Source organism: Macrobrachium nipponense, chromosome 9 (genome assembly GCF_015104395.2).
Source record: "Macrobrachium nipponense isolate FS-2020 chromosome 9, ASM1510439v2, whole genome shotgun sequence".
Classification (NCBI taxonomy): domain Eukaryota; kingdom Metazoa; phylum Arthropoda; class Malacostraca; order Decapoda; family Palaemonidae; genus Macrobrachium; species Macrobrachium nipponense.
In genome coordinates, this window is record NC_061110.1 from 44728791 (window position 1) to 44756287 (window position 27497).

At 40.5% G+C, this 27497-nt stretch overlaps 2 protein-coding genes across 4 annotated transcripts in view; one reads left to right on the forward strand and one right to left on the reverse strand.

Annotated features, from left to right (window-relative positions):
- LOC135218416 (neurexin-4-like) overlaps positions 1-27497 on the reverse strand; it is a 516193-nt gene that overhangs the window by 139027 nt on the left and 349669 nt on the right. For all 3 annotated transcript variants that reach the window (XM_064254722.1, XM_064254720.1, XM_064254721.1), the window contains one exon: positions 3444-3654. In XM_064254722.1, the coding sequence (XP_064110792.1) occupies positions 3444-3654 (211 nt within the window). The remainder of the gene's footprint in view (positions 1-3443; positions 3655-27497) is intronic.
- LOC135218417 (tigger transposable element-derived protein 1-like) lies at positions 8085-11084 on the forward strand. The gene is made up of 2 exons (XM_064254723.1): positions 8085-8923; positions 9776-11084. The coding sequence occupies exons 1-2, from the start codon at positions 8153-8155 to the stop codon at positions 10586-10588; spliced, it is 1584 nt and encodes a 527-aa protein (XP_064110793.1). The 5' UTR covers positions 8085-8152; the 3' UTR covers positions 10589-11084.

Below are 27497 nucleotides of genomic sequence, written 5' to 3' on the forward strand. Positions count from 1 at the left end.
AAGAGGGTTAATATTACGTATATGTTTCATTATAGCTGTCAGTAACTCAGTATCTCCATTAGGTAAAGATAGAATAAAGAATAGAAATGAATGGTTATTATACTGTTTGGTAGTTTCATTAGTTGAAGAGAGATACTAATGAAAATTTATGGCTTACTGTGTGCTAGTTAAAGTGATTGCTTGGTGATCGTTCGGTACTCGTAAGAGCTGAATGTAAACAATCGATTGGAAGGTTTTTTTTGTTTTTGTTTGTGTATTATAGTTAATGATTAATTAATAATTATTTGAAATGAGTCCATACTGATTATTTATACATTTTATTGGCATATTCTAAGCTTTTAACTTCTTAGGTTTAGATGTCAGAATCATAGACTAGGCTACAGTAGCAACTGCTAACATAGGCTAGGCTTATTGCTAAGGGATATATGCTAAAGTACTAATATATGCAGTAAAAATGGGGTTGAACATTACATGCAGTTGAATATTACTCAAGTATGTACAGTATTTTGCCTTTTTGGAGTCATATTTCTTCCGTCGGATCCGCGTCGTAACCCTAGAATGTGTTGTAGGCCTGGAAATATAATTTACTGGGGTGTTTTTGTAGGGCTTGGAACGGATTAGGCATTTTACATGTAAATGTAAAATGCGGTTCAAGATACGAAAAACTCATGATACGAAGGCCGCCTCGGAACGGATTAATTTCGTATCTCGAGGTACGTACCACTGTATAAAGTATACTATGTAGTGTAGGCTAGGCTACCCTATATGTAAAGATGGTACTGATTAGCCTAGTGTAGGCTAGGCATATTAAAGTTCAGATTTTCCAACAAACAATAGGTTTTTGGAACCTAACCCCACCCTAAGTTGGAGAATACCTGTACATAAATTTTTTCACAATTAAGATGGTTTGGATATGTTTAACAGGGCTAGAATATATTAAATTTATTTCAGTTATTTTAAATGGGAGAAATTTGTTTGACATACGAGTAGATTGACTTACGAGTTCGGTTACAGAACGAATTACACTCATATCTTAAGGTATTACTGTATCTTGAACTGGAACACCAGCTATCCAAGACTGAATGAAATTAATTTCTGGGAGGAAGGATGAATGGGAATCTGGAAGTATGCGACCTTCAGGTTTATGGTCAGCATGTAGTCGTCCTCTGACGGCTGCCAAGACTGTCTGTGGAGTTTCCATTCGGAACCTTGTCTTCCTGATGAAAAGGTTCAGCTTTGAAAGGTCAATGACTGTCCTCCATTTGCCTATGGCCTTGGGAACCAGGAAGATTTGGCTGTAGAACCCAGAAGAAGGAAGCTTTACTTGCTCTACTCTATCACTCCTTTCTCCATCATCATCTTCACTTCTTCTTGGAGGACGAGGTGTTTTTGAGAGCCTTCATCGTAGGTCAGGTGAAGGAGAGGGCGATCTGAGGGGGAGAGTCAAATGGGAGTACAGTCAACCTCTTATTTGTGGACTCCAGATTCACGGGTTCCTCTACGGGACTTATTCGTGGAAAATTTGCCTATTCGCGGTATTTTTCTACGAGAAATATCTACAAATTACTGTATTTCTGTATTTTCTTATCAATTTCATCATAAAGTGTACTCTGTGTGATGAATCTAGTATTAGAAAAACCAGGTATAACAAAATTTTAGTGGGTTTTTCCTGAGTTTTAACTAACAATAAGCAGTTTTAAGCATTAAATCAGGGTTACAAGTATTTGTGGGTACTAGCTATTCGGTGGGGGGAGGGGGTCTGTACCCATCCCCCTGAGAATAAGGGGGGGAGGGGACCACTGTAGATATCCTACTCAAAGAACATCTACTACCCACGGCTCCGCCCCAAATCTGCCACATAGCCCAACTGCTCGTCAGGCATTCCTCCACTGGTATCAAGAAGCATGGAGGGAAATCCACTCTACTACCTACCACCTACGCCTCTGCCCCTATTGTCCCTTCATCTTTTAGAACGATTCTGAAAGGGCCGTGGTTGAGGGGGTTTTTTCATCGACGAAGCAGGTTGAGGAGCCTGGCCTTCTCATCGTCTTTTTGGGGGGATATTGTTCACCCTGTCTTCCAACATTGGGCAGTGAAGCAGATGTACATTTACTGCTTGCTGTACCAATCTGTCATTAGTATCTGTTCTCTGTCAAAGGCTGATTCCAGTCTATCCTTAGGGAGGAGTAAATGCGACTGCAAAATATCACCATTCCTTATGAACAATAAGGAATCAACATCAACAGACTGAGCTATCTTGGCGAAGGCTGCATCTCTTCTCATCAGAAGGATATTGGTCCAAATATTGGCACTCAGATGTATCAAGTATAACACTGCCTTGGAACCAGACTGGAGCAATCTGATATAAGAGCACCATCGACAGAATTTCTTGTAGCCGCTGAAGATGAAATTTTAGCCAGTACTGTCGACCATAAGTTGAGCCAAGAAACTGTTTGGAGAACAGAAACTTAAGCTTAACTTAAAGTTACTTATTCTTTTTAAAATTTTGTGTCGAAACTCACCACCAACACAGCAACAATTTCAGTTAACAACACGAAAGCAACAGGTTCACGCCATCACATCCTCTGTGTTTATCAGGTAAGAAAATTGATTTTTTGGATGTCTGTTGTAATTTCTCACGCTTCTCATATAGTATCTCATGTCCATGAATACGGTGTGATTGTTTCTAGTAAGTTTCATTACGAAATTTAGCCATATTGACATGTTATCGAGTGAAATGAAGTGTCCTTTCAAAGTGGCTGCCCCAGCACTGCTTAAAAAAAAATGGTGTGGGGGACTTCCGACTGTAAACATGCGGGGAAACATCGACCACCAACACAAGTGAATGAAATAATGAATATTTTGAAATATTTTTGTTTTGAATATTTTGAAATGTTGAATATTTTTGAAATAGATAACTAAAAGTGGAACTGTTTTTTTGTGTAATGTTGAAGGTGATATTTAGTGAATTATGATGCAATATCAGTGTCATTATGCTAAAAACATGAAATTTTTATTGGGAAGGTTCAACTTTACGTATTCATATGTCTAATGTCATTAAGTCTTTCTGATCTAGCCTTCTGCTTTCTTGGAAGCCTGATCATCATTGTCATTATGCTAAAATAAGGAAATTTGGTATTTGGATGGTTCCCCCACCCTCCAATAGGTGTTTCCCCACATTTTTCCGAACATACACAGGTCCCAAAAATTTTAAAGGTAGGCCATGTTGTGCAGTTTGTTTTGGGCAGTGTTCACTCTCTCAGGTACAAAATGGATTTTTTTGGCAATTTTTTCTACTAATAGGTTGGTATTCCCCCACCTCACCCTCCCCTTTTCATAAGTCATACTAGTTCTTGAAAACAAGTGGCACCATATTCCTGAACTTACATGACTCTTCATAACCTTATTCCCTGTATTATTAGAAATTATGAAAAGGTACTTACTTGATTCTGCAGTGACAGTTGATGGGCGGTCCACCTGGAAGTAGAACTTGAGCGGATAGATATCATCAAATTCAACACGGGATATGCAGCCGACAAATCCTTCAGCCATGCTCTCATTCTTGCCAATATATACATATTGTATATTATTAAACTGAGCATCAGCTGATCCTTTAACATCAAATATCCACGACACAGGCTCATAGTTATCGACCTAGGAGAAAAAAGTATTTCATGTTTAGTACACATACAAAATATACAAAAGAATATTACTAATAGAGATTATATCACAAAATAATGCACATCAATACAAATATGAACACTTTTTCTCCCTACAAGAAATAAAATGTTCTATATTTAGTATCATGACCTAGCACATACATACTAAATAAACAAAATATAATCAACAGTAGTTACATTACAAAACAATACACACAATATAAATATGAAATCTTTTTCTGCCAAAACAATAAGTTTTTATGAAAGGCAAGGACTTGAATTTAATTGTCAATATTATGGAAGGCAAGGACTTAAATTTAATTGTCAGTATTTCTAAATTAAACTGCTTCATAATTAACTTCCCACTTAGTTCCTTGAAAATCTGCACAAATTCTAACACAAAAAGTCACATACTCTGCTTATCGTAATTGTAACAAGAAAGAGCCTAAACATATGGGTCTTTCCTAGCTGCCAAATGAACAGGATATCATCCAATTGAATATACCACACTAGGAGCAACGACACATGACATTCATAAAACACTGTTAGTGGTTACTCAGGTTCTGTAATGTAATTAAGTATATGATGTGAAGACCAACAAACTATGTAAATGAATAGTTAGCAAACTTTACGCAAACCTGTATTCACACTTATGAAAGTGACTGAAAATTTCAACTACTGAGATTAAATAAAAATGGTATCTTTATAATAAAAATGACAAATTTTTTATTCAATTTGTATTTTTCATAGATAACAAACCTGAGGTCTTAACAATAGGGTACTCTCTTCTAGCGTGAGCTGGAAACCGGTCAAAAACAATCAAAGATTGTAAAGCAAGGAATCTGTGGCATCTGGCAACTCATGCATATTCGGGGTGGATATTGGTCACTGACCAGGCTTGAAACCTCATGACACACCATTCTTTCTTCAACTGCCTTGGAGAGTAGTAGTACGTATATCGCTTTGCTCTCCTTTCCCCAAGCCGGTTTTTTTTTTATCAGAGCTTGTACATTGTTCCATATTCATTTAGCACAGAAGTTCCGTGGACATCAACCTTTTAGATGGCCTTCCTTGTTTTGTGTTGACCTCCTTGGGACAGATGCAAATTGCAGTAGATGAGCTTTTACCAAACAATTACAGTTAAAAGTTTCTAGTAACGCCAGCTAAAAATTTTGAAATTCAAGGTACTGATTCTTTTGTTTTTAGTGAAAGTAACTGGCTCGTACCCTTTCATGAAAAAGAGGAACATCTGAGCAGAGAAAACCAGTTTGTTATGCATATGTCCATGCATGGGGAGGCTGGTGGTCTTCTATTTTGTAATTACTTTTTAAGTATATATAAAATCTAATTTTATTATAAAAATACCATTTTTGTATATGACACTTACCAAGTAATTAAATGGTTGATTCCCACATTGACAGGAGGTTGGATACATGGACTATTCTAATCCCAAACAATATTAATAAGAACAATGAACTGATTAAGAAAAATTCTGCTAACACTAACAGTGCTTGTTGTTTCCTTACATGTTAAGAGAGCAGCAGTATGATGATACTGCTTCTGGTTTCACGCTCATCTTAACCAGTGGAGATGTGACGGTAAAGCCATGGATCGCCTACTACATAAGTGGGAACCTCATAGCAAAGGATACTTCCAAATGCCAAGGATAAAAGTCCAAATATACTGCAATCTTTAAACGTTGTTTCCACGTCCGAGAGATAATGAGTTGCAAATACTGACTTGCATTTCCAGTAAGTTGTTTCCAGAAAGAATGTAAAAGACAGATTGTAACTGAAAGTTAATGATGTAGCTACTGATCTGACTTAACCCTCTTACGCCGGAGCGGTAAATAAAAAATTGTCTCCCGTATGCCGGAGGGGTTTCGGAGTGAGGGCGGAAGCGGAAAAAATATTTTTTTCAAAAAATCACAGAGCGCTTAGTTTTCAAGATTAAGAGTTCATTTTTGGCTATTTTTTTGTCATTGCCTGAAGATTAGTCTGCAACCATCAGAAATGAAAAAAATTATCATTATCATATATAAATAATGCGATATATGATAGCGCAAAAACGAAATTTCATATATAATTGTATTCAAATCGCGCTGTGCGCAAAACGGTTAAAGGTAACAAGTTACTTTTTTTTTTCGTTGTAGTGTACACTACATTGCAATCATTTTGGTATATAACACATTGTAAAACGATAAAAGCAACACAGAGAAAATATCACATAATAATGCATGAATTCGTAACGCGCGGACGTAAACAAATATTTTTTTCAAAAATTCACCATAAATCTAAATATTATCCTAGACACTTCCAATTTCTTTCAAAATGAACACTTCCAATTTCTTTCAAAATGAAGAAAAATGATTGAATATTACTATACTGTAAGAGTATTAGCTTACAATTGCAGTTTTCGACCATATCTGATGAGTTAAAGTTGACCGAATGTCGAATTTTTATATATATATATTTTTTATATACAATTATTTCGGAAATAAGAAAAGCTACAACCTTCAAATATTTTTCGTTTTATTCTACATGAAATTGCGCACATTTTCATATATAAAACTCTATGAAATGCCTAATATGAAACGAAGCAAATATTCCGAGAATGGGATGTACACATTTCGGAGATTTGTGGCAGAGAATCCGCGCGCGGAGGGAAGGAAAGATTTTTTTTTAAATTCACCATAAATCTAAATATTTTGCTAGAAACTTCGAATTTGTTTCAAGATGAAGATAAATGACTGAATATTACTAGACCGTAAAAGTTTTAGCTTACAATTGCGTTTTTTGACCATTTCGGTAGAGTCAAAGTTGACCGAACGTGGTTTTTTTCTATTTATCGTGATTTATATGCAAATATTTCAAAAATGAGAAAAGCTACAACCTTCAATTATTTTTTGTTGTATTCTACATAAAATTGCGCACATTTTCATATATAAAACTTTATGTAACGGCTAATTATAATGGTGCAAACATTACCACAATCGCACGTATGATTTTTTCGGAAGAGTTACCACGCGGACGTAAGGAATATTTATTTTTTTTTCATAAATTCACCATAAATCGAAATATTGTGCTAGAGACTTCCAATTTGTTGCAAAAGGAAGGTAAATGCTTGAATATTACTAGAATATAAGCGTTTTAGCTTACAATTGCGTTTTTCGACCATTTCGGTGGAGTCAAAGTTGACCGAAGGTTGAAATTTTGGCAATTATCGTTATTTATATGAAAATATCTCAAAACTGACAAAAGCTACAACCATGGGTTGTTTTTAGTTGTATTGTGCATGAAATTGCGCACATTTCCATATATAAAACTTTATATAACAGCTAATTTTAAAATGGTGCAAACATTACCACAATCGCATGTATGATTTTTTTCGGAAGAGTTACCGCGCGGACGTAAGGAAAAAGTTTTTTCATAAATTCACCATAAATCGAAATATTGTGTTAGAGACTTCCAATTAGTTGCAAAATTAAGGTAAATGATTGAATATTACTAAAATATAAGAGTTTTAGCTTACAATTGCATTTTTCGACCATTTCGGTAGAGTCAAAGTTGACCGAAGGTTGAAAGTTTGGCAATTATTGTTATTTATATGAAAATATCTCAAAACTGATAAAAGCTACAATCATGAGTATTTTATTGTTGTATTCTACATAAAAATGCGCATATTTTCATATATAATACTTCATGTAACAGCTAATTTACAATGGTACAAAAATTATGTCAAAGTGACGAAATAATTTCCGAGATGTGTCACAGATACTTTTTAGTGCGGCAAGAAAGAAATTCGCGCTTGCGCGCCTGCGTAACGATTGTAAACAAAACAACACCTTGATCCATGAACTCCCAGCATCCCCCAAGGCGCGTGATTCAAAAGTTTTAGGCTGGTAGGCCTATAAGTATTTTTCCGCGAATTTAAAAAAAACTTTTGTAAGTCAACGTAAAATACGTCCAGTCGGCACACGGGAGACAAAAAATGTCGACGTAAAATACGTCCAGTCGGCGTAAGAGGGTTAATGAGCCCTTACTTTCGATACCCAACAATCTTCTTCTACTTGAGTGTGCGCTTCCCTAATGACGAATACAGGTAAATTTCTCAAAATCAATTCCTCAACAGTAAATTCCTCAAAAACAATTCCTCAAAAAATAATTTCTCAAACTATCAGTTTCTCGAAAGGCATATTTCTAGAAAGCCAGTACAGTAACCTCCCCGTTAACACGAGTTCTGTTAACACGATTTCGATCTTACACGAGTTCAAAATCATACAGAAAAATTCTGCTAACACGTAATATTCAATGTTACACGATTTGAATTTTCCGCTGAGAGCAAGAGCGCGGGAGATGTGGCGAGAGTCTGACTCACCCCACCTTTCCCTGCACTCTCTCTCTCTTGCCTGCTGGCTCAGTGTGAATCCAGCCCTCGCAGTGAGAAGAGCTAATATCTAGCATTGATTAACATAATATAGTGCGTACTTTACTATGGCACCCAAGCGTCTTTTTGCCTCAAAGGAGAGTGAGGAGAGTGAATCAAAGAGGAGAAGGAAAGTTGTGACCATAGAAAAGAAGTTAGAAGTATTGAATTGCTATGATCGTGGTGAAAAAACTTCAGTTATAGTTCACGCTACAGGTCTTAACGAGAGCACATTGAGGACCATAAGGGCGAATGCTGACAAAATCAGAGCTAGTGCTGTCGCTGGTACATCAGCTTCCTCCTCACAATGTTCCAGGGCAAGATCTTTAGAGATGGAGAGGATGGAGAAGTTACTGGCACAATGGATTCAACACCAGAACAAGGAGAATGTCCCTCTCAGCATGGCTATTATACAGGCTAAAGCCTTGAGCATTCACAATGATCTGGTAGACGAGGAGGAGAAAGACAAAGTCAAGAACTTTAATGCAAGTGCTGGATGGTTCGCCAGGTTCAAAAAACGATATGGCTTTCACAATCTCAAGATGACTGGGGAAGCAGCCTCTGCCGATGTAGAAGCAGCCAAGACATATCCAGATACCCTCAAGATGATCATCAAGGAAGGTGGCTACACATCTAAGCAGATTTTTAATGTAGATGAAACTGGTCTATATTGGAAGAAACTGCCTAACCGGACTTATATCTCGGTTGAAGAGACGACAGCACCTGGATTCAAGGCCTCCAAGGATCGACTCACTCTATTGTTTGGTGCCAATGCAGAGGGAGACTGTAAGCTGAAGCCTGCCCTCATCTATCACTCGGAAAATCCACGAGCATTGAAGGTAAGGTAAACGTCAATTATTAGCCACAAAAGTGAAAAGAAAAAGTTTCAATCTTTACACATGTTTTTATTTATCATCGGATTTTTAATAAGTCATACGATCAAGATGAATTAAAACTTGTATTTTCATACAATAAAATCACCCTGAATACGCTGGGGCTTTCAGATTTTGGATGCGTGTAATATGTGAAGAGAAAATGAAGAATGTGTCTTATTATGTTGCAGTCGAAGCTGCAACGTCTTATATCGCTAATTGGCAACTCAAATCTCTTATATCGCTAATTGGCAACTCAAATCAGAGGCCGCGAAACAAACGGCTTGTAGGCGCAAGAATCTACCTTAACCCTATCTATCCCCTATCTATCCAACTGACGTAGCGGTACGTAAAATTTACCAAATTTTTTCGTACGTGTGGTAGGGGCATTTTTTCGGACAAGTAGCGATTTCCATAGGCTAGATCATACCTTGGACCGTGTATCTCAGGTATCAATACACCAGCAAAGTAGTTTCTTTACTGCGCATGCTCAAATCCCTGGCGTAGTAAAATTCTCACAATGAAATCAGCTGATCGCACCTACACTTCCCTCTCAGTGAAAATGAAACTGTTACCGTATCCAATGAAACTTACCGTATACAAACCCATTTTTCTTGACTTATTCGTTTTCCATTGATTATATTGACTTTCTCATAAAAAATAATTCATTCGCCTGACTTTCATAGTTTTTGGGTCAGGAACAAAAATATAAAAAAAAAGTAAATATTTTTTTTTGTTTTTTTGTTAAATAACTCACATTTTTTCGCATTTAAGAGTTAAATGAATCGACTAATTCTGTTTGTTCTTGTGTCTTCACAGGGCTATGTCAAGACCTTCCTACCCTGCTATTGGTATTCCAACAAAAAAGGATGGATGACGGGAAGCATTTTTAAGGATTACGTTGGAAAATTGGAAAAAGAATTAGAACTTTACTGTGAGAAGGAAGAGATTCCATTCAAGATTCTGCTCATCTTGGATAATGCGCCCAGCCATCCTCCGTCAATAGAAAATTTATCCAGCAACATCCAGTTCGCTTTCTTGCCACCAAACACCACTTCATTGCTTCAGCCATGTGACCAAGGAATCATCAAAACTTTCAAGTCTTACTATCTACGTTCGACCCTGACTGACATGGTTGCGAGGACACAAACAGATAAGATGACCGTGAAGGAATATTGGAAGCAGTTTACCATCAAAGATGCTCTCCGTTTTATTAAAGAATCTTGGGAGAAAGTGCCAAGGAAATGCCTGAATGGGGTTTGGAAACAGCTGTGTCCTCAATTGGTGTATGATTTCTTCGGCTTTGACATCAGTGAAAATAATTACAAAGCTAGCAAGGAATGTCTTGTCAAGGCAAAGGAAGCTGGGTTCGATGAACTTGAAGAAAAAGATATTGAAGAACTGCTTGAATCACACCGAGAGGAATTGACAAACGAAGAACTCTTGGAGATGGAGAAGCTACAAAAGGCAGAGTTGGAGGCAGTTGCATCACGGCCTACAGCACCCACCCCAGAGCCTGAGCGAATTCTAACAAAAAGTGATCTTGAGGAAGCGCTGTCATCCATACGAGGAGCATTAGACATCCTAGAAGCCAAGGATCCCAACATCAACAGGAGTGCTACACAGAACTGAACTGCTACACAGTAATGCTAGAACAAAAGAAGAAGAAAACAACACAAACAAAACTCAGCCAGTTTTTTATAAAAAAAACAGTTCTGGTTGAGGGAAGAGAGAAGGCCGAGGGAAGAGAGCAGGGTGAAGAGAGAGAGTGGGCCGAGGAAGGACAGTGGAGTGAGGAGGGAGAGGGGGATGGGGAGGGAGACGGGGGTGAGAAGAGAGAGCGGGCCGAGGAAGGACAGTCGAGTGAGGAGGGAGAAGGGGGTGAGCGTGGGAACTGGAGTGATGCGTCATAGTGTTTATACTAGTTTACGTGCGTTACAACTACGTATGTACTGAACAGTATTTTCTTAAATAAATACAACTAGGGTAAGAATGTGTGTTTTATTGTTTCTGTGACCTTTAAATATATAAATAAAGTGTTTTTTTTCTGGCAAATTCCCAAAATAGATTAAGTTTCCCATTGCCCTGGAACATTAACCCCCTTATTTCCATTATTTCTTATGGAGAAATACTTCCCTGTTAACACGAATTCGGCTAACACAACATCTCCAGGAACGTAACCCTCGTGTTAACGGGGAGGTTACTGTATCTATTTTTTAAACAATCATTAGTATTCCAAACAATCATTACCAGGTCTGTTAACAAGCACTATTAACAGAATGCTAGATGAAATAATATATTTCTTTTCGAGTTTAAACCTTTTGATTATATTTTTTCCTATTTTAGTTTTTCCGGAAGTATCTGAACCCTCAAGATGGAATTAACATGTGGAGAGCAAAAAGGGAAAAAGAAATTATGTTTGGACGGATATGTATATATCAAGGACAAGTCTGTGAACAACAAGATATATTGGAAATGCGAGATGTGCAAGCAACTTGAATGTTCAGCTCGTGCTATTACTATTGATGATACCCAAAAACGAAGTGGAGATCACAAACATGCACGAGATGGTGCTAAAATTGATGCTGCTAAAATCCAAGAGAAAGGGAAATCACATGCAATAAATAGTCGATATACACCACATTCTACTGTATCATGTGCTTCGATAGGAGTAAGTGGTGCTGTGGCATGAAGCTTCCTTCAGTAGCAAATATGAAAAGAACTACAGTAGTCCCCCCGTATTCGCGGGGGATGCGTACCAGACCGCCCCGTGAATAGTTAGAGCCCGCGAATAGTTGGAACCCCTATAAAAACACTGAAAACAGCCTATTTTGCTAGTTAAAACTCAAGAAAAATCCACAAAAAATGTTTATACTTGTTTTTTTTAATAGTTTTATCACAAAAAGTGCATTTTATGATGAAATAGATTAAAAACCCAGGAATTTGTGGATATTTCTCATAGAAAAATACCGCGAATATGCGAATTTTCCGCAAATAATGCGGGGAAACATTCCCGAGAGAAATCCGCGAATGTGTGAGTCCGAGAATCCGGAGAACGCAAATACGGGGGTCCACTGTATACGCAATATACGAGCAAAGAAAATGCTGGTCCTGCTTTGCCTAATGCTACCTCGATCTTATCATCCCAGAAGAGTTTACAAAAACCATCAAAGGAGATTTATTCCTTGCTTATGGCTCTGGTCCCGCAGCTGGTCGTATATTAATTTTTGTAACCCAGAACAATCTCAACACTTTCTTTTGAAGACACTTGGATTGGGCGGCCGTATAGAAATAACCGTAGACGTGCTCCTTTCTTTAAACATGAATTATGCAACTGTTTTGAGCATGTCATAGAAGGAATGCCAAAGACAAAAAATGCAGTCAAGGGATGGCACAACAGTTTCGAACACCAATTAAGTGCTTGCCATCCATCTATCATATAATATTTCATTTGATTGAGTAAATTTTGGCAATAATGCACTTTTTAATTTTTTACTTTTTTAACCTTTTTACTAATGAAAAATGATATTGTTAAGATACAATAAAGTTTTGTACATACTTACCCGGCAGATATATACTTAGCTATAGACTCCGTCGTCCCCGACAGAAATTCGAATTTCGCGGCACACGCTGCAGGTAGGTCAGGTGATCTACCGCCCCTGCCGCTGGGTGGCAGGAATAGGAACGATTACCGTTCTAGAACCAGATTTTCTCTTCCACCTGTCTCCTGAGGGGAGGTTGGGTGGGCCATCAATCGTATATATCTGCCAGGTAAGTATGTACAAAACTTTATTGTATCTTAACAATATCATTTTTGTACATGGAATTTACCCAGCAGATATATACTTAGCTGATTGACACCCTTGGTGGTGGGAAAGAGACAACTATTTACTGAATAGACAGGTAAACAACATACGTTGTAGGTAATAAATAAATAAAACCTTGGTTCCTACTTGATCAGGCGGAAGACTCCATGGCTAATGCCTAGGAATCTGCTTCGCCTCAAGAGCCTCAGCGAGGATGTGACCTATGGCTAAGAGTTCTTGTGGGTCTGTCGATGGGGTCTTATCCATTTACTCGACAGAGCCTCTTACATGACAATATGCCTATGCCTAGTGGCATAATTAAGGAGCACAACACCGATCCCGATCACCTGATCCTAACACGAGGGTTAGTGCTTAAGTTGAAAAGAGTTATCTACAAACTCCTTTCAAAATACCCAAAGAAAAAACACGACGTTAAATAAAATTTAACTCACTAGTTAAGGATCAGTATCTGCTCCCTATCCCAGCAATGTATCCGCAGACACGTATCAACCAAGAGAGAAGAATCCCTCGAAGTTTATCTTGACATCCTTCGGATAATGGGAAGTCAACACAGAGTTGCATCTCCCGTATGTGACAGCTAATATGTCCTTATGACATATTGTTAGGGAAAGAACAAGAATTCGGAAAAATCTCGCACTTCATGCGCTTTTAATTCTCAGCTGTTTGAAGGAATCATCAATGCACTTATCAAGTTGGCTTAGGAGATCACAATGTCTCAAAGAAGGCCAGGGCGTTCTTTGATATAGATCTCTTCTGGGTGAAGCCTGGAGCCTGGCTAGCGCTTCGTGCCTGGCAGGCGCCTAGCACCTGTCTAGCGCCTCGCGCCTGGCTGGAGCCTTGCGCCTGAATGTCGCCTAGAGCCGGGCTGGAGCCTCGCGCCTGGCTGGCACCTGGCTGGCGCCTCGCGCCTGGCTGGTGCCTGATTGGCTCCTCCTTCCTGGCTAGCGCCTCGCGCCTGGCTGGAGCCTTGTGTCTGGCTGGTGCCTTGCGCCTGGAAGGCACCTGGAGCCTGGCAGAAGACTTCATGATTACTGTCTATGAGTCTGCATGCCTCAAGAGTTTCAGCGAGGTAGGGACCTATGATGACAAAACCCTTCTGGATCATGTCAATGGGGGCTAGCCCGCTTACACGACAGAGCCTTCTCGGATCGTGCCAATGGGGGCTGACCCACTTACATGGCAGAGCCTTACCTGTATCATATCAATGGGGACTAGCCCTCTTACATGACAGAGCTTTAGGTTTCTCTTTACTGGAAGGAGCCTTGCGCCTGGATGGATCCTCAATCCTGACTGGAGCCTAGCCTTGAAGGAGCCTGGCACCTGGATGGCGCCTGGCTGGCTTCTAGAGCCTGGCTGGCTCCTAGAGCCTGGCTGACGCCTCGCGCCTGGCTTGGCTCCTCCACACTTGCTGGAGCTTCGAGCTTGGAAGAGTCTCTAGGCTGTCTGGCGATGTCCACATCGGACACTCTTATATCTGTCCGATTTGTTCGCCTCTGGCGCATTTGTGCCAGGTTGGAGGCCCACTCCTTCTCAGTATCCGACCATGACAGAGTTCCTTGGAACTGTCCGCCTCTGGCGTTTTTCGCCTGTATTGGCATTTGGCGCTTGGCTGGCGCTACATTGTCCGAGAGTCCTGAACAACCACATAGTTTATCAGGAGACTGGAGAAGGGTGGAAGAAATTCTTCCCCTTTGAGCTTTTGGCCCCTGGCAAGGGGAGGTGATTTTAGTCAGCTACACCCAGTAGACGACAGGATATCTAACAATACGAGAGAGAAGAGTCTTCCTCCGAGGAGGATCCTTCGTGAACACTTCTTTTGCTAACGAGATCTCTTCTTACATGTTGATGAGGTTCCTCATTGCAGAATCTTCCCTATCCTTGCCCGAAGGAAGGGAAGGAGTCTGGAAGTCGAAGGAGACTGAGCTGAAATTGGGCGGAACCCTGATTTCTAGCTCTTATTGTATCCTTCTGAATACCTTCTGGGAAGCATTTTGAGCCCTCATCGCACCCCGAAGACTCTGTAGGCAAACGTTTAAACCATCTCTTCTTCTGTAGATGAAAATGTAAGTACCCTGCCTGGGCAACGAAACTTCTATCTGAAAGCGTTGCGTCAGGAATAGAGGGATTTAGTTCTTTTGCCAGACATACTATGCTGGCAAGAACCCATTGCCGAGTCTCCATTGAATCTGATGCGAGATTCCAATGCACAAAAAATTAACTTGTCTTCTTGGTCGTTTAGGGCTAAGAGAAACAAAGAATTCCTTCATAAACTTCCTCAAAGAAGTTTGATGAGGAGCAGTTCCATTTTGTCGGAACACGGAATCTGTTATGTGCCATAACATCTATGCCTTTATGGTACCTGACATCCTTCACATGTTAATTCCGTTCTTAGTGGGAAAAAACTTTTATATACGTAGTATAGTCCATTCAGGGAAACAACTTCTGCCACTAAGAGAATGTTTCCCAACCGACTCACCCAACTTCTCTTGAGCAATATCCGATTCTAAAAAGGTTGTGTGCGTTTCTCGAAAGGATGAGAGAATTATATATATCGCGCTCTGCCGTATTAGAATCCTTTATAATACTGTCACATTGTGGTAAACAGCATTAATCTAGGAAACCTTTGTAAGGATACTAGGAATTCTGTAGTTAACCTCGGTATGTGCATAAGACTTGACCATACCGTAGTCTTAAAGTGAATTCTCTACTACATTCATCTTCTCACTAAGCATGTACTCTAATAAGCCATGCTTTCGCAAGCATGAGAGCATTCAAATGTTGTAATATCTTTCTTATTGAAAGCTTCTTAGCAAAAGGCAGACAATATTTTATTTATGTTTGCTTAACTATCCCCTCAATCCGAGGCTAAAACCACGATTGTAGGGGAGAGACACGGTTAGTCATTCCATCCCGCAGGAGAGAGACATGTAACCGTCCACTCATGACCGACACCCACATGATACTGACGTTGGTGGTGTCTAAGCCTACGCGATAGAGTCCGTTAGCCGACTGGCCTTACTCTTCCAGAGTTGCCAGCTACTCCATTTAATAAAGGAATCTTATAAAATTATTATCGAACTTCAGGAAGTTCTTATAATGCATATCTAAGCGTAACAAGACTTCGATAAATCTAGAAGCTAAGTAGGTGTTGTCTTAAAAAACAATCCCTTAAGCTAGTCCTCTAGGAAATTCCTGGAAGGATACTGGTAATTGAGTTGCTCAGCAAAGAAGTAACAACGGTATGTGCCTATGATTTGCCGTATCATATTCTCATACAGCAGATACTCTACTACCTTCTTTCCCTGCCGAGGCAGATAGAGAAAGGAAAAATTTTTACTATCTTCGTTCTTTTCGTTAATAGAACGATAGAAAGAGTATACATATCTCCTTAAGGAAGGAAGTTAATCCAGGAACTCTTTAAATCTTCGTGATTTCCTCATAAATCGTGGAAGAGACAGAATTCCTGTTCATCTGTAGGGTTTACGGAAGGAAGTAGATATTTCCTATCCGCCATCATACCCAAACGTCGATGAGATTCTTATAAGAAAACTCCCAAAGCTCTTGCCTCTTCATAACGAGGGAAGAGCATGAATGAAGGAGAGAGTCCTCTGAATAATGAAAAAATGGCTTCTCTTAGTATCAAAATCCTTCTGGCAAAAGCGACGGCCGCCTGTGCGACATCTTGCACCTTTACCAGGGGAAAGTTGCTCAAGTTGAAAACTCAAAGAGGAGCCTCGCGACTGACCTCTCTCTCATAAGAAGATTAGGAATATTCTGGCGCCTGGCTCCTTGCACCTAGCGCCTGGAATGTTCCGCGCGCCTGGAATGTTCCGCACGCTAGAAAGGAGACTCGCTCCTGGAACGTTCTGCTTGCGTGGAAGGTCCCGTGCGCCCTGATAGTTCCGAGCGGCCATACTAGTGACCCCTTTAGAAAGAGCCTCTTGCCCGGAAACGTTCAATGGAAGGATCGTTCTGATTGCCACTCTACTATAAGGCTCCTTGCTCTAGCCGTCTGTAAAATTGTGCCAGGCTGGCGCTTCGTCTCTTTGAAGGCGCCTTGCGCCAAGAAAAATTTTCTAGAACGCGGCTCGCGTTTGGTTGTCGGAACGCGGCTCGCGCTAGTCTGTTAGCTGGAACGCGCCTCGCTGCTGGCTATTGGAATGTAGCTCACGCTAGCTTGCTGGAACGCGGCTTCCTGGCAGCGGCTGGCTCTTGCTCAGTGTTCTCTTAGTTTTCAGAGAACGCGCTAGATCATCGAAACTCCAAACATACATTCTTCGTCTTTTCGGATGTAAGATGAAGATACGCCACTCTTTTTTAAGGATGCCTTATCAATGGCTATCCTTGGCAGTCTGGGACGTTCTACAGAACCTGCCGAGGGGACGCCTGACCGGTGGGGGTTCTCCCTAACCTTCCTGCGGCTGTCGACTTTCCTCCTCCACTGGGTCGGTCTGGGAGTTTGGAAGAGGTCTAGGCCTGGAAGCGCTACGGAGCCGATCAGACGCACCCTCCACTGCACTGGGAACACTATATTCACTTCTTACCTTTTTAGAGCTCGCCTTTTGAGCTCCATCCATTTATCTTCAAATTTGCACATATGAATTTGTAGATTCTGTGGAGTAAGAAGGTGATGAGGATGCAACAACTACTAGAATTGTCAATACTCTAACTGCTCGTTAGTACGAGAGCTCTTAAAGCTTCTAAAGGAAGCGTATCTAGTTATATGCTTTCTGACTTCCTAAAGTAGGAAGTTAGATCTTATATTTCCTTCATCAAGTTTCTAACATCTAACCCTTATACCTTATTAGTGAAAAAAAAAATAAATATTCCCTTATTGCAAAATAATATGAGTGTCTACCGAAAAATTCGGTAGTTTCACGTAATATATTCTTCGAAATTTCGAAGCCAAATTCATTAAAAAGTTAATAAAAGCGTATGCCAAACCAAAGACCCAGTACTTCCCTGCAAAAGACAGCCCAGAAGGTCGATGGCGATGAAAAAACGAAAATCAAGTCAGGAGGTGGTAACAACGTATGTTGACACTACCGCGACAGAGAAAATCTGGTTCTAGAACGGTAATCGTTCCTATTCCTGCCACCCAGCGGCAGGGGCGGTAGATCACCTGACCTACCTGCAGCGTGTGCCGCGAAATTCGAATTTCTGTCGGGGACGACGGAGTCTATAGCTAAGTATATATCTGCTGGGTAAGTTCCATGTACAAAACTAAAAAGTTGCATTTGCAAAAATATTTTTTAAATGCATGAAAATGAACAATGATAATGAAAACATGCCTGTCATTATTTTAAGTAAAATTTGTTCAATAAACAAAATTGTAATCTTTGTTGTATTTTAACTACAATTAGATCAATAACCATCTTTTACTTTTTTAACCTTTTTACTTATGTAAACTAAAAAGATTCATTTGCAAAATTGTTTTTTAAAAGTATTTTTCTCAAAAGGCACATTACTTGAAAACCAATATCTATTCTTTAAATGGTCATTAGTATTCTCAACAATATTGGCTTTCGAGGTATTGACAGTTTGACAAATTGATAGTTCAAGAAATTATTTATCAAGAAATTAGTTTTCAAGCAATTGCTTTCGAGGAATTTGCTGTCGAGCAAATGATTTCGAGAAATTTACCGCACACCCCTAATGACATCCCTCAGGAAGGATAACACATTTTTGGTTAGTGGACATGGTGGGTCTTTGACCGAAGTCCAGAGGTTACTAGACAGACCTCTAATTCCTTCTGTTCTGTTAAGATAAAACTTTAGTGCTCTTACAGGGCACAGAACCCTTCTTCATCTCCAATCCTTGAATCCCTATCAGACTGTTAATTCTAAAGGATCAGAGTCATGGTTTAGCAGCATTTTCATTCTTAGCAAGAAATACTAAGGTGAGTGAGCAAATCTGACTCTTCTGTCCCGGGCTTGTATTTTGCTGACTCTTTTGGCTGTTGCTAGAGCCACTAAGAAGAGAGCTTTCTTTGTTAAGTTTCTAAAAGCTGAATCTAGGGGTTCGAACTCAGAACTAGATTCCATGAGACGAGACATGTTCCATTTTCCTTTTCTTCATATCAAAGGATCTAATTAAATCTGAAATGTCCTGATTTGCAGATATGTGGTCCCCCTGTATTTGTGAGGGATGCGTTCCAGATCCCCCCGTGAATAGTTAGAACCCGCGAATATAGTTGGAACCTCTATAAAAATGCTTAAAACCTCCTAATTTGTTGGTTAAATTCAAGAAAAACCCACTAAAAATGTTCATACCTGGTTTTTTAATAGTTTTATCACAAAAATGGTATTTTTATAATAAAATAAGGTTTCGCACATACTTACCGAACAATTACATAGCTATACGCTTCTTACTTTACGGCAGTCGAAATCCCAAATTTCTCGGGGCTAACGGTGCTGCTGACGTGTAGGTGATATGACCCCGCCCACTTTCGGGGATCCCCGGTACTACTGAGCTTTGCTGGACAATTCGTCCATCTGTGGGGAGGAGGGAGGGCTTTAATCATGTAATTATTTGGTAAGTATGTGTGAAACCTTATTTTATTATAAAAATACCATTTTCATACATGAAACTTACTGAACAATTACACAGCTGAATCCACATTACCCGGCTGGTGGGTATATGGACTTTTAATGCAAATAAGAAAAAACTCACATTGCAAGAATGTTGTAGTACCTTACCTCGTGAGAGAGCAGCTGCAGGAGAATACTGCCTCTGGTCGGCGCTCTCATCACTTGTAGGGAACGTGGCAGTAGTGGCCAGGATCGTTCCTACTACTAGTGGGTATTCTGCAACCATGGAGGTTCACCGATGATTGATCAGAATGAAATAATATTCGCCCTTGCCCTGGGCTATGACCAGATTAAAATAACAATCAAAGACCATCACCTGCACATAACCATAAAAAAATAAACCAAACCCTACCATAAAAACTGGAGGGTACTCCTGGTACCGTGTACCCCCAGGCTTCCCCAAAACTCGACCACCACCTAATCAAGACGAAGAGATAGTCAAAAGGAAGAGGAATTGGACCAAATCCCACTATGCTTCCTTTCCCAACACCATGCCCATCACCGACAAAGGTCCTAAACGACAACAATTATCAAATGTTGCTTCCACATCCTTCAGGTAATGGAGAGCAAAAACCGATCTCGACCTCCAGAACATAGCTTGCAAAATAGATGCTAGCGACGTATTATGTCTAAAAGCCATGGAAGTCGCTACTGCCCTAACCTCGTGGGCTTTAACTTTACACACCTGTAGGGTCTGATCTCTTACTGACGTGTGTGCTTCCTGAATCAGGCTCCTTAAAAAGAACGAAATTGCATTCTTAGACATAGGACGGCTCGGATCTTTAACCGAACACCACAATCGGTTCGAACTTCCTCTCAAAGCCTCTGTTTTATGAATACAAAATTTCAGTGCTCTCACCGGACACAAAGAACGTTCTTCGTTCTCTTCTCCTAATCCTGACAAGCTTCAAACGGAGAAGAAACGAGGCCATGGTCTCGAAGGATCTTCATTCTTCGCTAAAAAATCCGAGTACGTATAGGCACTCACAGCTTCATCTTGTGTGAATCCTATCTCTTTACTCATTGCTTGCAGCTCGCTGATTCTACCAGCTGAAGCTAAGGCGACTAAGAATAACGTCTTCTTAGTAAGATCCTTCAAAGAAGCCGAATTAAGAGGTTCAAAATTTGCTTTAGAAAGCCAGGACAATACTACGTCTAAATTCCAGTCCACTAAACCTGGTCTCCTTCTTGTCCTAGAAGACTCAAAAGATTTAATCAAGTCACTGATGTCCGAGTTATTAGAAATATTTAAGTTTCTATGTTTAAAAACTAACGCCAACATGGATCTGTATCCTTTTATTGTCGAAGTCGATAACTTCCTAACGTCTTTCAGATATATTAGGAAGTTTAATATCTCTTGTATAGAGGTTTTAGAAGATGTTGTGTGACTTTCTCTGCACCAATTTCTAAAAACTCTCCATTTTGACTGATAGAGTTTGGCCGAAGAGACTCTTCTACAGTTAGCAATAGCCTCTGCCGCTCTTCTTGAAAACCTTTCGCTCTGACCAGGTCCCGGACAGTCTGAATCCTGTCAGAGCGAGATACGACAAGCCTTGGTGATTTCTGTCGAAACGGGGCTGTTTGAGTAGCGATGGAATTTGTGGCAGAAGCCTGGGGAAGTCTACTAACATCCTCAGGAGATCCGGGAACCACTCCTTTCTGGGCCAAAAAGGAGCTATTAGAGTCATCGTAACATTCTGGTGACTCTGGAACTTGTTTAATACCTCTGTGATCATCGCAAATGGTGGAAATGCGTAAACATTCAGACCTGACCAGTCGAGAAGCATTGCATCCGTTTTCCAGGCTAATGGGTCCGGAACCAGAGAACAGAAAAGAGGAAGCCTGTTGTTCCTGGACGTTGCAAAGAGGTCTATCGTTGGTTGTCCCCACAACCGCCATAGATCCTGACAAACTCTGATATCCAATGTCCACTCCGTCGGAAGAACCTGATGCACACGACTGAGTTCGTCTGCTAAAACGTTGAGCTTCCCTTGCACGAACCTGGGGAAGAGAGTCACTTTGTGCAAATTCGCCCACAGAAGAAGATGCTCCGTCATTCTGTACAGGGAGAACGAATGTGTCCCTCCCTGTTTCCTTATGTATGACAGCGCTGTGGTGTTGTCCAAGAACACTGCAACTTTCTTCCCTTCGACTAGAGGGGTGAAACTTTGAAGCCCAAGAAAAATTGCTTTCAGCTCTTTTATGTTGATATGAAGACCTCTCTCCTGTTCCGTCCAGATGCCTGATGTCTTCTCTTTCCCCAACAGGGCTCCCCATCCTGAGTCCGATGCGTCGGCATAAAATTCTAGCTCTGGGTTCGCTCTTTAAAGGGACAAACCCTCCTGAGCTCTTTCCTCCGACAACCACCAACGAAGATCTTCCTTGATTTCCTCGGAGATTGGAATAACAGTCGAATCCGGTTGAATTTTCCGGTCCCAACTGGCCTTTAGGTAGAATTGTAGCGTCCTCATGTGAAGACGACCAAGTGTAATAAAGGTCTCCACCGAAGCGAGAGTCCCTAACAGGCTCATCCACTCCAGAGCCGTGCAGGACGAGCGGTTTAACAGCTTCCGTACAGCCACAAGGAGAGACTATTCTCCTCGGGGAGAGAAAAACCCGAAAAGCTTGTGAGTCCAGAATCATCCCCAAATATGGAATCCTCTGACTCAGTACTAACTGTGACTTCTCTAAATTCATTACTAATCCCAGTTGCTGTGTTAATATTAGTGTCCGATTTAAATCCCTCACACACTAGAGACTGGAGTCGGATCTTAGAAGCCAGTCATCCCGATAAAAAGCAATATTGATTCCCATCAAATGTAACCATCGACTTCCCGGGGCCAGGACTCGAGTAAATACTTGTGGGGCTGTCGAAAGTCCAAAACAGAGCGCTCTGAACTGATAAACTCTGCCGTTGAAAACGAACCGTAGATATTTCCTGGAGCTCCGATGAATAGGTACATGGAAATATGCATCTTTCATGTCCAGCGATACCATCCAGTCTCCTGGTCGAAGAGCTGACATGACCGACCGGTTGGTTTCCATACGAAACTTCGTCTTCAGAACAAAGATATTGAGTGCACTCACATCCAGGACAGGTCTCCAGCCCCCCCGATGACTTGGGGACTACGAACAGCCTGTTGTAAAAGCCCGGTGAGATGTCTTCCATATTTCTTGCCTTCTTGAAAATCAGGGCTTCTACTTCCTTGGCAAGAGCCAAAGCTCTTTCTGATCCCTGCGAGTATGCTGTCAAGGCGATGGGAATACTCGACAGCGGTGGATCTTGCACAAACAGGATCACATAACCTTCTCTTAATACTGTGATCACCCACTGTTCTGCCCCTCTTCGACTCCATTCCCACCAAAACAGGCGGAGTCTTGCTCCTACAGGTGTGTGAGGGTAAAAATTCCCTTACTTGTCCGGACTGTTCGAGGGTGGTTTCTTACTGGATGTGGCTTGGGACGCAAATTAGTCATTGGTCTGGTTGCCATCTAGTCTTTCCCCCCAAAAAGGGTGCTTTTGAAGAGGTGGGACCCTTTAGTCCGTAGGTTGTGTGTCCTTGGGGCGTCGCGTGTCACGAACGCGTCAATAAAGTCGTTGTAGGACTTTTTCTCCAGATCGGCGAGAACTTGCTGAATACTGTTTCAGGAATAAATGCGACTAATAAAAGCGCAACCATGAGAGCAGACTTATGGTTAGAAGTGACTCTCTTGGAGGTGAAAGAGCACCAAAGTTCTCTCTTTTTAAGGACGCCCAGAGTAAAAAGAGATGCAAGTTCCCCTGAGCCATCCCTGACTGCCTTGTCGGCACATGATAATACATCAAGCCAGTCTGTTGCCAAGCTATCCTCCAATGATTGACAATCCTCTATTTTCCTTGCTAATGCAGCAATAGTCCAATCTAAGAAGCTGAAAACTTCTATTACCTTAAATAGGTTCTTAATCAGGTGGTCGAAATCAGGCGAAGAGAAGAAAATTTTCGCCAACGAAAACGCTGTCCTTCTGTTAGCATCCACCAGACCTGAGAAATCCCCTTGGGTGGAGGCAGCGACTCCCAAAAGGAAAGGGATAATTCTCCGGTAGCATAAAATTTATGTCTTCTGTAACTTGGACGGTGGGACAGCGAAGGCGGCTTTACCAGACTCCCTCTTCTTCTCCATCCACTTCTCCACTTCTTTGAAGACTCTTTTCGCCGACTGCGAACGCACCAGTTTAGGTAGACTCGCCGAAAGTACTTTCCTATCCTTAACAAAGGTAGAAGGAGGCGAAGATGGAGGAGCTGGCTCGAATTCCGGATAAGAAGCCAACAAAAACTTCATCAAGTTGGAGTAAGCAGAAGCCGCTTTCGATTCTTGTTCCGACTGATCCTCCCCATCCGACGTTGTCGACTGCTTGACTTCTTCATCCGTATAAGACTTAACTTTTCTTCAACGACTTACATAAGTCCTGAAGCTGTCTCAACGGTTTCCAAAAAAGCTTCTTGTTGTCGCATCATCTCCCGAATGGTGCGGGCGAAGGAGACAACTTCCTTCATGAAAACTTGCGAGTCGAACTCACTCTCTCGTTAGCTGGCGAACGAGTCGAAACTTTCCTTGTTTCAGTCGGCGAGACAAAACTATGCGAGTCCGACACTGATACCTCGCGAGATCGCTTGCGAACAGCACCCGAACCTCTACTAGGTGAAAGATACACAGGGTTCTCCCAAAAGCTACACAAGGGTTGAGGACTCTTTTCCCTCCCTCTCTTCACAGGTGATGACGAACTATCCAATGGCACTGCTTGCCTTTTCAACGGGCGTGACACTTCACTCCACTTCTTTCGCCTGGTATCAGGCGAACACACATCCGAGTCCAACGACAAACCTACACCAGACACATCTACACCTTTCCAATGGTGTCTCTTTACAGTAATCGAGTCGAAATTCACGACTGAGTCGACGGCCGCCCGTGGGCAAACCCCTCCAGTCTCCCTTCAACTCACGGTATGTCTTCTCCCAGGTGCTGGGGAGCGGGACAGTGACCTCGGTCTAGGAGACGTGGAGGGACGGACAGCCACCTCCTCGGATACGACACTTGCACTTTTCACTTCACTAGACTTAGTCACAAATTCACGAAAAGATGTACCTAAATCTATGACAGATTTAGCAAGCAGCTCAAATTTCCTATCCATCTTATTTTCTAATTGGGCAATGGTGTTGGAATCAGAAGCATGGGGAACCTGAGCCGGAGTAAGATGTACTGAAGTAGGAGGACTATCAATAGGAGAGACATTTGACAAAATAGGAGAAGACAAAGCGGGCTTCTTTGCCTCTGACGGCAAAGGAGTTGACTCTAATCTAGCCCTACTATCAGCCCTAATGGCTGCCTTTCTTTTCCTATCTTTTTCCATCTTATCAAGGTGAGACAAAAAACTCTTCCATCTTTGATCATCTAGATCTTCACATTCATTACATGTACGCTCTTTAGTACACTCATGCCCCTTACATTTCACGCACTTTGTATGTGGGTCATAAAAAAATTTGGCTAATCTAGTTTTGCAGCCTTCGCTGCAAAACCTAACAGATGAACCTGAATCTGACATAATTCACACTAAACAGATGAATAAAGAAAGCAGCTATGCCGTCAAACACAAAAAACAACCAAGAAAATTGTACTTCACCAAATTGGGTGTCAAACAAAATGGCGAACAGTTGACTGCAGTGAAATACACGGGTGTTTCACCGTGGGCGGCAGGAAACGAATTGTAGTACCGCGGATCCCCGAAAGTGGGCAGGGTCATATCACCTACACGTCAGCAGCACCGTTAGCGCCGAGAAATTTGGGATTTCGACTGCCGTAAAGTAAGAAGCGTAGTATAGCTATGTAATTGTTCGGTAAGTTTCATGTGTGAAAAGTGCATTTTATGATGAAATTGATTAAAAAAAAAGAAAACAAAATCTGTGGATATTTCTCATAGAAAAATACCACGAATAGGCGAATTTTCCGCAAATAATGCGGGGAAATGCTCCCGAGAGAAATCTGCAAATGAGTGAGTCCGTGAATCCGGAGAATGCGAATTAGGGGGTCCACTGTATACAGTGTTCCCCCCGCAAATAGTTAGAACTCCTCTCAAAAATACCTATATCTGCCTATCTTGAAAGTTCAAATACCAAATGTCTACTTAAAAGTATTATCCTACATCAAAATTACCATTGAATTGGTAGTTATTTAATATAATTTTAAAGTCATCTCTTAAAACATTTTAAAATTATTAAAATATATAAACAGCCAATAGCAGGAAGAGAGAGCGAGAGAGGAGAGAGAGAGAAGAGAGAGAGAGAGAGAGAGAGAGAGAGAGAGCGAGAGAGAGAGAGGAGAGAGAAATAACCCTTCCTTAACGCTTTCAAATAGATTGAAATGAACGTCTGTAGGCAACACTTTTTTCCCCTCCCATAAATACATATATTTCTGTGCAATTATGTTTGTCTGTCTATCAGTTCTTTTGCTGAGAGCGAGAGATAAAAGAAGGAAGAAATAGAAACACCAAATGTATACCTTATGTAACATCCTGCATCAAATTTACCTTAAATTATTATCATATTACTGTATTAATATTAGAGATTGTATTAATATAATTTCAAAGTAATCCTAAACATTAGTACCCTTAAAGGTATATAATTACATATGACTTATAAACACTTGCAGCCAAGAGAGACAGAGTTACCACTATGCAAGTATCTTGTGGAGAGAGAGAGAGAGATTGAGAGAGAGAGAGAGAGAGAGAGAGAGAGAGAGAGAGAGAGAGAGAGAGAGAGAGAGAGAGAGAGTTGTCCTTACAGTATTTAAAGAGTGAAATGGAATGATTATTGTATTTAAAATACTCACATATGAAATTTGTAATTACAGTTATAGTATATATTGGAAAATATTAATGATAAACTTATTACATACATGTCCATGGAAAATTAATCTCATCTCAGTAAGAGGAGAGAGAGAGATAGAGAGAGAGAGAGAAGAATTAGAATTAAAACAAAATAAAAAACCATTAAAATTCGTTGACCATTGTAATGGCATTGGTTACTTTCCCAGCTCCGAGCGTCACTGGAGTTGTGAGAAGGTGAGGAAATTGATACAGAAAAAGACGAAGGGAAGAATTTTCATTTGAAATTAGTTATCGTATTATTACTACGTCTATTATTATCATTATTTGAAAATTATAATAAAACATGCATCTACCATAAAAATTCTCTCAATTCAGTAAGAAGAGGAAAGTTTTATCCTTACAATGAAATGGAAAGGTAATTTTCATCTCTTTAAAATACTACCATATGAATTTTGTAATTACAGTTTATTATTATTAGTATTTATTATTATTATTATTATTATTATTATTATTATTAAATAACTAAAATTATCAATAAACATTTTACATACTAGTACCATAATAATTCTTTCATCTTGGTAAGAGAGAGAGAGAAGAGAAGAGAAGAGAAGAGAAGAGAAGAGAAGAGAGAAGAGAGAGAGAGATAATTATTATTTTATTATGTGATATCATTTAAACTTATTAAACTTACTAATACAGTATTAATAAAAATTAATATTTGAAAATTAGTAAATCATTTCTGGGCTCAACCTGTGCCGCTCCGTGAAATGCTCCTTATAGCATCATTTCTAAGGTATAAAACTGCCTATATATACCAGAGAAAAAAGTTGCATGGAATGCCGGGCATATGCCTAGCTCGCTCACCCATATAGGGTGTCGGTATAGTAACTGGGGCGTAAAAAACCACTCTCAGAGGTCTCTTACCAATTAGTTATCTCCTCTCCCAACATCCCCCGTTACTACGAGGTGCCGTTCTACATCCCACTACTGCCCGCCACCCCTCTACCACCCATGCGTACCTAAATATTCCTTTCAATAGCATCGTACGAAGTACTACTGTTTTTCGTTTGTTGATTTTTTGTGCTTGATTTTCATAATGTCGGACCTCCTAGAAGCTTCCACTACTAAGTTGAGTACTACTATTGGTTGTGCTATGCACTGAAGTTGCGTTCTCTTTAACATAGGTATTTCCTACGAGAATATGATCTTGATCAAGGATCGTAGATATCCGACCCAGTCGGCCATTTTGATGTCGCTACTTCA

Coding starts and splice junctions, on each gene's coding strand:
- LOC135218417 (XM_064254723.1), top strand. CDS start 8,153: ATGGCACCCAAGCGTCTTTTTGCCTCAAAGGAGAGTGAGGAGAGTGAA. Junction 8,924..9,775: donor AAAATCCACGAGCATTGAAG/GTAAGGTAAACG, acceptor GTGTCTTCACAG/GGCTATGTCAAGACCTTCCT.